The 12,077-nt window shown below is 32.5% G+C and overlaps 2 protein-coding genes across 2 annotated transcripts, besides 1 other annotated feature; one reads left to right on the plus strand and one right to left on the minus strand. All coding sequences in view use genetic code 12, as the record gives it.

The window, feature by feature from the left end:
* Positions 1–2,128: 2,128 nt before the first annotated feature.
* Positions 2,129–2,526: a mobile genetic element (truncated).
* Positions 2,527–4,366: 1,840 nt separating this feature from the next.
* CD36_86170 (ISWI chromatin-remodeling complex ATPase, putative) lies at positions 4,367–7,531 on the plus strand (the record flags this gene model as incomplete). Its single annotated transcript, XM_002419474.1, has 1 exon — positions 4,367–7,531. One exon carries the CDS (start codon positions 4,367–4,369, stop codon positions 7,529–7,531), a length of 3,165 nt encoding a protein of 1,054 aa, XP_002419519.1.
* Positions 7,532–7,685: 154 nt separating this feature from the next.
* Positions 7,686–11,729, minus strand: CD36_86180 (disruptor of telomeric silencing protein, putative; the record flags this gene model as incomplete). The annotated part of the gene is made up of 1 exon (XM_002419475.1): positions 7,686–11,729. One exon carries the CDS (start codon positions 11,727–11,729, stop codon positions 7,686–7,688), a length of 4,044 nt encoding a protein of 1,347 aa, XP_002419520.1.
* Between the last annotated feature and the right edge of the window lie 348 nt (positions 11,730–12,077).

Here is a 12,077-nt window from a genome sequence, read left to right on the forward strand (position 1 = left end):
GCACTATGTTTTAACTTGATCGTTAAATGGATTTAAATTTTGATAATAATTCTTTTGCTATGCATCCTTTCTTAAATGGGCTTAATTATTGGCTAATTTCTGCACAGCTGTTGGTTTTGTGTCTACCTAGTTTTTTATTGGATTATTCGGAAAAAGAGGCCATTAGGACTACTATGATGATAATGTGTTAATGAATACATAATGTTTTCTCTCCATTTAGTTTATAAACAGATTTAATCTATTTAATATCAAGATTATTAAACAATGGTTAACAAATAGAAACTCTTTGAAAGATAATGAATTGTTCCTAACTCATATTCAAACAGAGTCATCCGAATTTTCTTATCAACAGAAGAAATACAACTTCATCCAAATTATGTAGACTATTGTTGAGTCAATATCAATTAGAAGAAGTTGTCTCAAATGATTTTAAAATTCTTTTCTTGTCTAGTTTTGGACGAATAAAGAAGAAACTTTAATTTACATCTAATATTAGTTAGTATTCCAACGTAGTAATAATTGTAGTACCAACAATGTTATGGTATAATGATGTTGTTTCAGGAGAATACCTTGATTAAATTTTTCAACGATTTTATCTTAGTAGAACAAAAATCAAAGTAGTAAAAAAAAAAAAAAAAGAAATTACTGAAGCTTCTTCACCACACAAATAATAAATAGTATTCGTAAATTCTTTTGTGGACCGGACATACCGCATACATATATGCAATTTTCTCGTATACATTCCTTTTTATTTCTATACTTTTAAACTTAATTGCAGTTTAAGAAGAGCAAATATTTCATAATTAAATTATTGCAAGCCTATATAGGGTTTACTTTATGTAAATAGTATATAAAAGAGTTTACAGCATATACTAAGGAAAGAGAGGGTGTGAAAAAAAAAGTAAGACAAGGTTCGTATTACTAAATCTGTTTTTTTTTTTTTGCACTCCTTTCCAAACCAATAAATGTCACCCCATTTTAAAAGTAGTGCATTTTTATAAAAAAAACCGAAAACAAAAAAACAACTTTTTAGTTAGTCGTTCTTTTTTTTGGGGGGCCTCCTATTCTCTTTCCAGTATTTATGTATTATCAAACCATCTGAAGAACTAACTATATACAGAATTATTCTTTTGGTACATTTTTGCATCATCTTTAAAGAGGTATTCTTAGATGGTTAAACTTCTTAAGTTCGGGATCACTTCAATTTAAGTATTCTAAGGTATAACTACACGACATTTACCCCCAAAAATAACTATTGAAATGGTTTCTATATGTTGAATTTGACTTAATCTCCATTTCTTGATATTAGTAAATTTGCTTAATTATAACAACTCAAGAGAGCAATGAAGATATAAATAATTGAGGTTTCCTCGCGACAAAGGTGGTATTTGAACTCTAGCAGTCCAACTCATTTTGTACTTATGAATAAAGCATTTTAATAAATCAATAGAAAAGAGTCAAAAACCAAGGAATGATAACATGAGTGGTTTTTTGTTGTTAATTCGTACAAATTTTGGTTAGTACAAATCATAGTACTTTACGTTTTCGAGATTGAATCGACTTTAAAATACATTTTCTGGATATTTCTTTAAGAAATGTAATGATATTGTTACCAAAAAGCAACCAAACGTGTAGATTGAATAAATGTGAATATAACCGTTTTTTCACAGATCAATTTCTAACTCTTGTGTTTACCCCCTACACCAAAAGTTCTTAGAGAACTTGAATTGGATTTTACAAAATTATGTACAATTGTCCACCCTTCGAAATTTTTTTTTGTGTTGTTGTTTTTTACTTAGTTTCGTATTATTAATTATAGGATTTTGTTCATCAATACTCCCAAAAGTTATAATATTAAATTACTAGAAAATTATTCAATCGAATTTGATAATGCGTTCTTCTTCTCTTTCATGCATATACGTAATTCTTTTAATTATGTGTAATTGTCTATCTACTTTGTGTTTTGTGGTACTGATCTATTGCACAAAATCACACTGTATACAAACACAAAAATTAACCAAAGGGCATTTTTTTGCAGAAGTTTTGTAATTGGTTGAAGAAAATGTGAAATTTGCGTGCATATTAACAAGATGATTTCTCAAAAAGAAAGGAAAGACATATACCTGTTTCTGATTCTGACGTACTATAGCAGTGCTTTTAAGTTTACTAGCAAATACGAACTTATATTATAAATACAATCGATAATGTCTAGATAAGAAACCATCAATAGATTTTTGGTGGTCAGTCTCTAAAGAGCATTTTCACACATATATACAATCCAACCTCCTTTTTTTCTAGCACACTTCCAGTTTTTATCCCTAATAGGAATTAATCATAATACATCAATAGCGTATGGTAGTAAGTTGGCTTTTCATTAATTAATTGGCTCAACCTAACACTTTAATTTAACAATAACAATAATAACGGTATTCACAATAACTATATTAAGGCATTCAGCCTGTGTATAATATAGCCATATTAGGTTTTCACACTAACCAAGAATTAGCATGGGCTATATTTCCAACAGTGGCTATTCGAAATACTCACTCTAATGAATCATGATTAAATGTATAATTAATGAATCTAAGTGCCCGTATGAAAGAAAATAGGTTTCTTTTTGAACAGTAATATCCCTTTAATGGAGATACAAAACCATTTGTCTTGGTTAACACATGACCAATGCTTACCACAAAACTTTTATAACTTTTTGAATCAGTTTGAGCGGCTATTAATTACCGACCAAGTAAACAAAGTATTGAAAAGTGTCTCTCCTGGTGCTTCTTTCAGGCCTTGTACATAATTACACGACCTAATTTCATACAATTAATAAATCAAATTGTAAACAGATTAATATATTGATTTAAATGAACTAAATAAACATTTCGTTTTCCCATGATAAACTTAAAGGTGGGTTAGATGGATGTCTCATAAAAATAAAGATAGTTGCGGTATTATAAAAATTAGAAAGTTGTTCTTGTTTTTAAAGAATTTTCAACAGAAAAATTACCGCAAAATTATAAAACTGGTGATTCCAATAAGTATCACCAATTGAAAAAACAGAATACATACAACATAATATCTTTTATACTTTTAAATAAATAAATCATAAAAATCCATGTAGCAGAAGAAGATTATACTAAATTTGAATATATATAAGGAAGATCACAAGCTATTAATTGTGTTTATATATTTCTAGAAGTTGAAAATATCGTAAAATCTGCTAGTTGAAAAAATTTGCTCAAACGATCCAACATTAGCAATATAGTATTCAGGAACCAAGTAATCACGAGATAGTAATGATTTTGGTTTAAAATTCATTTACTCGATTTGAAACTATAACTTTACCAAGGTCACGTGATTTTGACGTGTTAAGAGAGTGTATAACAGTTTTGCGCCAAAAAGATAAGTTTTTTTTTTCTTTTTGCCAACACACTACAGGATTTTTCTCCACCAAAAAAAAAAAAAGAAGTCAAGTTATACATAGAGCTAGAGAACATAAATACACCAGAAATAAACAAGAACAACTAATAAAGCTTTAAGTTGCCAAATATAACTAACTTTCATGTTAGGATGATCGGAGAAGTGAATTGTTGCAAACAGTCTTTTCCAAAAATTTGCGACTCAAACCAAAAAAAAAAAAAAAAAAACGTGGGGACATTTGAACAAGAATTATAATCGAGTTCACCTTCAATGGACGCGTTAATAAACACTTGCTTAACAAATCAAAAGCCTATAACACATAGATCTCTCTCTCTCTCTCTTTTTTTTTTTTTCTCTCTCAACATCAGAATCATAGAATAATATTTATTTGTTAGAACAGAAATGCAAAACCAAAATGGGTAACAGGTAATTTCAACACATATAAAAATGATAATAAAATGAACTTTGAATTCACAGACAATTATTCGATTTCAAAAAAAAAAAAAAAGTCGTGTAAAAATGTCAGATATCTCTATCAAAACTCGGGCTGCATAAAAAAAAAAAAAATCAATCCATAATAAAGCACAACAAATGTTTTGAGCATTTTTTTTTTTCTTCTTTTTTTTTTTTTTCAAATAATTTTTATAGAATAACATCAAACAAAAAAAAAACAACCAACTTTGAACTTATTTTACATCACTCCTTTTTTTTTTATTCAAACATATTAACTACTCTAAGTCCTCTTCTCCACCTTATCACAAGTATCAATTAATTTAGCACGTTGAATTTGCTATTTAAAACAATATTAGATAATTGCTATCAATTTGCAACCACACATTATATACATAACTATATCATATTATTCTTTTTTTCCTCCTCCTCCTCCTGGGCATAAAGAAACCAAGCAACATATTTAAGTCTAATAGATTTTTTTTTCTTGACAAAAATGACAACCACCACCACCACCACCACGACCAACGGTCAATCATATCTGGATGAGAGTTTGGAAGAAAGAAGGAAACGGTTTCTATTAGAAGTAGATGCAAAACACGAACGGGCACACGACAAGGATGATGCAACCAAACGATTTCAGTATTTATTGGGTTTAAGTGCATTATTTAGAAAATTTATCAATCTAAACGCTTCTAAAGACCCAGAATTTAAAAAAAGAATTAGAGAAATAGACAACAAAACTTCATTCAAGGAATCAAGTAAGAAGGCCAAAAATTCAAGACGAAGAAAAACTGAAAAGGAAGAAGATGCAGAATTGTTACAGGATGAAGAACATCAAGACGATGAAGATCATCAACATACAGTATTAACAGAATCTCCATCGTATATTAAAGAAGGAAAACTAAGAGAATACCAAATACAGGGGTTGAATTGGTTAATATCGTTGTATGAAAACAGATTAAGTGGAATATTAGCTGATGAGATGGGATTAGGGAAAACTTTGCAAACCATCTCCTTTTTAGGTTACTTGAGATATATCAAACATATCGATGGACCTTTCATTGTTATAGTTCCCAAATCAACCTTAGATAATTGGAGAAGAGAGTTTGCAAAATGGACTCCTGATGTTAACGTGGTAGTATTACAAGGTGATAAAGAACAAAGAGCCAATATAATTAAGGACCAATTGTATACAGCAAAATTTGATGTTTTAATCACTTCTTTTGAGATGATTCTTCGCGAAAAAAGTGCTCTTCAAAAGTTTAGATGGGAGTACATCGTTGTTGATGAAGCTCATAGAATCAAAAATGAAGACAGTTCACTTTCAAAAATAATTAGATTATTTTATTCTAGAAATAGATTACTTATTACTGGTACCCCATTACAAAATAATTTGCATGAGCTTTGGGCGTTATTAAATTTTCTCCTACCGGATGTATTTGGTGATTCCGATCAATTTGATGAAGCATTTGACAATCAGAATACCGAAGAACTAGATGAAGAGCAAAAGCAGAAAAAACAGGATAAAGCAGTTCAGGAATTGCACCAGCTTCTAAGCCCCTTTTTACTTCGAAGAGTAAAGGCAGACGTGGAAAAGTCGTTATTACCGAAAATTGAAACTAATGTTTACATTGGTATGACAGATATGCAAGTAGAATGGTACAAGAGATTGTTAGAGAAAGATATTGATGCGGTTAATGGTGTTGTTGGAAAACGCGAAGGCAAGACACGACTTTTGAACATTGTGATGCAATTGCGTAAATGTTGTAACCATCCTTATCTATTTGATGGTGCTGAGCCGGGGCCACCATATACTACAGATGAGCATTTGGTTTACAATTCCGGTAAAATGATAATTTTGGATAAAATGCTTAAAAAATTCAAAGCAGAAGGCAGCAGAGTGCTAATTTTCTCACAAATGTCACGTGTGCTCGATATTCTTGAGGATTATTGTTATTTTCGAGAATATGAATATTGCCGAATTGATGGATCAACTTCACACGAAGATCGAATTGAAGCTATTGATGAATATAATGCACCAAATTCAGACAAATTTATTTTCCTTTTAACAACACGTGCTGGTGGGTTGGGCATTAATTTAACAAGTGCTGATATTGTAATTTTATACGATTCAGATTGGAACCCTCAAGCGGACTTACAAGCTATGGATCGAGCACATAGAATTGGTCAAAAAAAACAAGTCAAAGTTTTCCGATTTGTTACTGAAAAAGCCATTGAAGAGAAAGTTCTAGAAAGAGCAGCACAAAAATTGAGATTAGATCAGTTAGTCATCCAACAAGGCCGACAAATGAACTCAAATAACAATGTTGGAAACTCGAAGGATGATTTGATTGGTATGATTCAACACGGAGCCAAAGAAGTTTTTGAAAACTCCAAGGGCACAATGTTGGATGATGATGTTGAGGAAATTTTGAAACGAGGAGCAGAAAAAACAGCAGAACTCAACAATAAATTCAATAAACTTGGTCTTGATGATGTGCAAAATTTTACTTCTGATGCTTCTGCATATGAGTGGAACGGTCATGATTTCACGAAAAAGGGAAATAATGCTAGTTTAGGCTTGAATTGGATCAATCCATCCAAGAGAGTAAGAAAAGAGTTAACATATTCCGTCGATAATTATTACAAAGATGTATTGAAGCAACCTGTCGTGGTCAAAGAAAAAGTTGCTAAGCAACCAGTTGTGAAACCCAAGGCTCCAAAGTCGTATAATGTACAGGATCATCAATTTTTTGCTGATGAATTAGTAACCCTACTTGAAAGAGAACAGTTGGCATTTAAAAAGGAAATCAATTATCAATATTCTGTAGATGATTTTGGAGATAGTGATGAAGAATTCCTTGAACAAGATGATGAGGACGACATGACACGTGACGAGAAGCGTAAAATTGCCCAAGAAAAGATTAATAATGCAGTTGCTTTAAATGAAGAGGAAATTGCTACAAGGGATAAGTTACTTGAAGAGAGTTTCCATAATTGGTCAAGAAGAGATTTTACCAATTTTATACATGCAACAGCAAAGTATGGACGCAATGAATATAAAAAAATTGCCAAAGCTCTAGGTAATAAAAAACGTGCTGAAATTGAACGCTATTCCAAAACGTTTTGGCAAAATTATCAAAAGATAGAAGGTTACGAAAAGTATTTATCTCAAATTGAAGCAGTCGAGAAAAAGCGTGACAAGTTGATAAATCAACAAAAATTATTAGCTAAAAAAATTGAAAGCCTAGAAGATCCTTTAGAGGATTTGAAAATTCTATACCCACCAAACAATTCCAAACGAGTTTATTCCAAAACAGAAGATAAGTTTTTGTTATACTGTGTTCACAAGTATGGCTTATCAACAGAAAATTTGTATGATAAGATAAAAGATGACATTCTAGCCAGTGACATTTTCAAATTTGACTGGTATATAAGGTCTAGAACTCCACAAGAAATTGGAAGAAGAATATCCACATTACTACTAGCGATATCTCGTGAAATGGAAGGTCCATTACATGGGAAGAAAAGGAAAACAATGGGTGAATCAAATAGTAGCTCTAGATTTGGATCAGTTGAACCTTCATCAGTAAACGGAGAAAAACATTCTCCAGAAGTTATCGACAATGAACAGACGGTTAAAAAAATGAAACTCTAATATTATTATTATTATTATTATTATTCTTTTATATTTTCATTTTGAGTAAAGTTATAGATATACATACTAAAATACACAAGAAATATTAATTATTATTACAATACTAACATTATAGACAAACTTCTAGCTTTGGTATACCGTAGCTATGCATTTTTTAGCTTTTAATAATTTCCGACTCTGAAGAGTCAGTTGGAGGAGTCATCATGGCAGCTGACACATTTCCAATTTCACCTACCGGACTGACTGATTTAGATTTCCCACTTGTTTCCATTGTTTCTTCTCTGCTCAAATACTCCCGTGGTATTGTTTCTTCAACTGTTGATATATAATAAGGAACTTTGTTAGCAGTCCAACTAACAGACATAATATCGCTCATTTCATGTTTCTCGACACTCAAAAAATCAAAAACTGTATCAAAAGTGGCCCGGTAACGAGGACTAATAAAATTTCTCAAACTAATAATCTTAGTACCAGGCCTCAATCCATACAACAATTTCCCAACTTCATCGTTTAATAGCCCATCAAATAAGTAATTATTAATAATGAGAACATCACAATCCAAGCAGCTTGTCCTAACTTTTTCATTACCAACAAAACTTTCATGCAAGGCAAAATCTAGATTTAATTTTTGTAATCCCAATACCGCCAAATGCTTTTGAATTAATTCAGCTTGTAATTCAGTCAATTTGGAAGCATGATCCATAATTTCACAACCCCCACTACTGCATGCACCAAATTCCAAAGCAGCTTGAAAAGTGGTATTCCCAACACCTGAGCCTAGATCATAAAACTTTTGTGTAGGTAACAAATTCAATTTTTCCAATACCTCACTAGTAAACGATGGAAGCAATTCGCCATAAGTCTCAGCAGTAAAAGCTTTATAAGACCGCAATTTTCTAGAATCAGTCGAGACAACCCGTGAATAAACTCTAAGAAGAATTTGCTGCATGGCATATCTTGATATTTCAGTTTTTTCTTTCAATCTTCTGAAAAAATCAGGAATATAGTTATCTGGCATTTTTTCATTTACCTCTTCAATAATATTGTTCGGAGTCTCAACCTCACCTAACGGAATGGGTGCCGACTCTGCATCTAGTTGCAGATCGGAACTATTCAGATTAATTGGATTGAATAATGGACTAGCAGATTCATACATAATCTCGTCATAAAATGTTTCTATTTTCAAATCCGAAATTGTGGGTACACTAACCTCTTGGTTGTTCAAGTAAGCTCTTGGCGCCTTGTTGATGTCTTCTCCTAAACCTAAGATCTTTTGTACCGAAGCAATGTTAGGGGAAAGTTTCATTACCAAATGGTTCCATTTATCCACCACAAACATAAACTCACCAAAATCATTTTCTTCAACAGAATGCTCAAGTTTATGACAGTAATCTTCCGTTATGATTTTCTTTAAAGTATCCGAGTGCGAAAAATATAAGGAATATTGAATCATGAATAGTTTGGCAATTTCTTGAACTGGATCAAGTTCATTTGATTTCGGAGATGCAAGCATAAACAGTTCATAATGTTCTGGATAAAGAAAAAACCTAATTCTTACAACATTTGCGACATTTAACTCTCGGGTTGTTGGATCCAATACTGGTGGAAATGAAATTGGCAAATCACGATATGACTTTATATGTTGAGCAACGATTTCAAACGCCAAACTGTCATCATATAGAATATCATCGTTTGCTGAAGTCATTATTTGTTTTGCCACAGTCATATCATTCTCAGACATCTCCAAATGTGATGAAGACACAAACTTCAACTCTGGGATTTCTGGACGCTCTTCGTAAAATGAAGACACATACAAATGTCTTCCATTCAATTTCACCTGTGAATCAGAAATGATGTCTGGTGGGTCATAGGGGCTGATGTAATCTTCTTCATCATCTTCTTCTACTTCCAGTTCAATATAAGGCTCCAGCGAAAGCTTATACACATCCTTAATTTCTTCGATGATCTCATTATCAGTTTTGACTCTGCGTTTGTTCTTTTTGGGAGCAGCAACCTTCTTCTTTTTGATTTTTGACTGAGCTTCACGTTTCAACTGTTTCTTGATTTTATTTTTTTCTGCTTGCCTTTTTGTAGTTTTCAATTTCACCGGTTTAGGCTTTTCAATAAACTCTGGGGCAAAATACTCGGCTTGAATCCTTTTTCTCTTTTGGCCTTCCTGAACCTTTTGTTTATCACCAACTATGGATTGAAAGTACTCAGCACTAGTGACGAGGTCTTCCAACTCGTGACCAGAAGTAGAGGGCTTGATTAGACCAGCAGCTATTTTCTCCAATCTTTTGGCTTTCAGGATTCGATACTTTTCTCTTTTCTCCTCTAACTTCTTTAAACGCAAAAGCTCATTGTGTTCCTGTCTTTCACGGCGTTTTTCTTGTTCCTCTTCTGTCAACTCAATTCTTCTTTTGGTACGCTTCACACTGGCTGCTTGCTCCAACTTACTCAACTCGTCTATTTCGCAAGATCTTTTGGTGGATCTTGTCTTTCCTCGACCATTGTCCGCTTTGCTCATGTTAAACAAAGTCCATTTTGCTTCATATGCCAATCTTTCTTCGGGGGTGTTGAACTTCATTTTTCTACCTGAAACATATTCAGCTTCCGCATATTTGGAACGAACAAATTCTTCTTCCCTCAAGGGAAAGTAACAAAAGCAGTCGTCGACCAGGTTTCCCTTTTTAACCAACTGCATTATTAATTCCTTTTCACCCCTTGTAAACACAAGTGGATCAAATACATTGTTATTCTTGATTCTCCTGATAACATCTTCAATTGGCTCTGAAGGGAAGGTATCCTCGATCGCTTGTAATGAAAGATCAAACATAATCAACTCTTTTATATATACTGCATCTCGGATATTCCTCTCCTCCTCTGCCTCACTTTTTATTTTAGTTCCGGTGTGAGACTGCTTTTGTTCAGTGGTTCTCTCCAAGTCTTTCAATGCTTGCAACTTTTTTTGTATTAAATGCTTGGATCGAAAAGGTAGATTATTTTGCAAAGTGTCCATTGGAGCATTTAAATTATCTTCTAAATACTTTATTTCTTGATCTGTGTAAGGTATTCTTGGACTCGTAATATTAACGACTGCACAAATATCCGTTATACTCTTGGAAGGAAAACTTTTAGTCAAAGTGCTTTTAGTTAGATCATGAAAACCAAAACAATACAAACGCTCAAATTCTTGCAACGACCAATCCTTGAAAGAATCAAGAGTTTTAATTTCATTCCAAACAGACTGCATCCTTTGATAAATCTTGCTACCACCTCCAATTGATTTCAAAATTCCTTTATCAACAGATTTTGAATACACGACACAATAGAAATAAATCTTCTTCAACCAAATCGAATTATCTTCTGATGAGTTCAATTGAATTAGTTCACGCGCAATGTATTCCCAAGCATGACTTGGAAACTTAGCAAGCACCTCAGAAAAGCATATTGGTTTTAATACTAATCTTTTCAACTGACCTAGTTCCTTTCGAGTAAACTCCCGAGCAAAATATTTATTATTTGAATCTGTATTTTGGGAAACCCTGGTCTTGAAATTTTGAATTTCGCTTTTGGAAAAAAGGTTATCCCTTTGTATTTTCTTCGTAATAGATTCAAGATCTCTAAAGAAAAGATCCGTTTCCAATTTTTCTAAATCATTTTTATTTTTGATTAGGATTTCAATTTCTTTACGTGTCCAACGTGGTTTCTTATATATATGATTCACTGCCTCTGCAATCTCATCCAAAGTCTTCCCTGGAATTGATGCTTTCACTCCTGATGTGGTTAAATCCTCTAGATAGTTACAAAATAGTTGCTCAATTTCCAAAATACTCCAATTTTTCAATATTAATTTTTCAAGCTTTTGTAATATCGTCTTCATGCCGCCAAGATCATATTTCTCTTTCAGAGGTTGGAAAAAATACTGGTAACAGTATATTTTCTTTTTCCAATTGTTTATATCACAATTTTTATTCGATAAAATTTTGGACACTATAGTGTCCTCCAGGACAGAAGGAAATTGCTTCAATATTGAACTAAACGTGACCAGTTGCGTAATTCGTCTTTTCAATTTCTCTTCCAAATCCGATGACCATAGTTCATTTGTTTTCAGTGTTAGTCCTGATGATTTGGTCAACTTAGCTTCATCACCTGAATGATCCGACAGATCTGGTGTTTGTAGATGTTCTGATATCATTATTAGTCCTTCTTAAGTGCACACCTCTAAATCATAGACTTGTTGTTGAATATGTATCCTCGTTTCTGTAGAATCGATGTTTGATACTTGCTATACAACTTTGAAAAAACAACTGGATAGCTTGAAGTACAAGTGGAACAACTGTAAAATTGAAACAACAATGGTACTTGCTGGGTGGGATTGGAATTGTTTGTGTTTCTAGTCTGGAAACAGAAATACGAATTCAACTTTTGTTTTGTTTTGTTTTGATTTGAGTTTTGTATTTTTTTTTTTGTCAAGCAGAATATTTTTTGAAGACAAGAAAGGAATAAAGCTGAGAGGCGGAATGGGGAATCTGACAAAGAAACA

This window comes from Candida dubliniensis, chromosome 3 (assembly GCF_000026945.1).
Source record: "Candida dubliniensis CD36 chromosome 3, complete sequence".
NCBI classification, from domain to species: domain Eukaryota; kingdom Fungi; phylum Ascomycota; class Pichiomycetes; order Serinales; family Debaryomycetaceae; genus Candida; species Candida dubliniensis.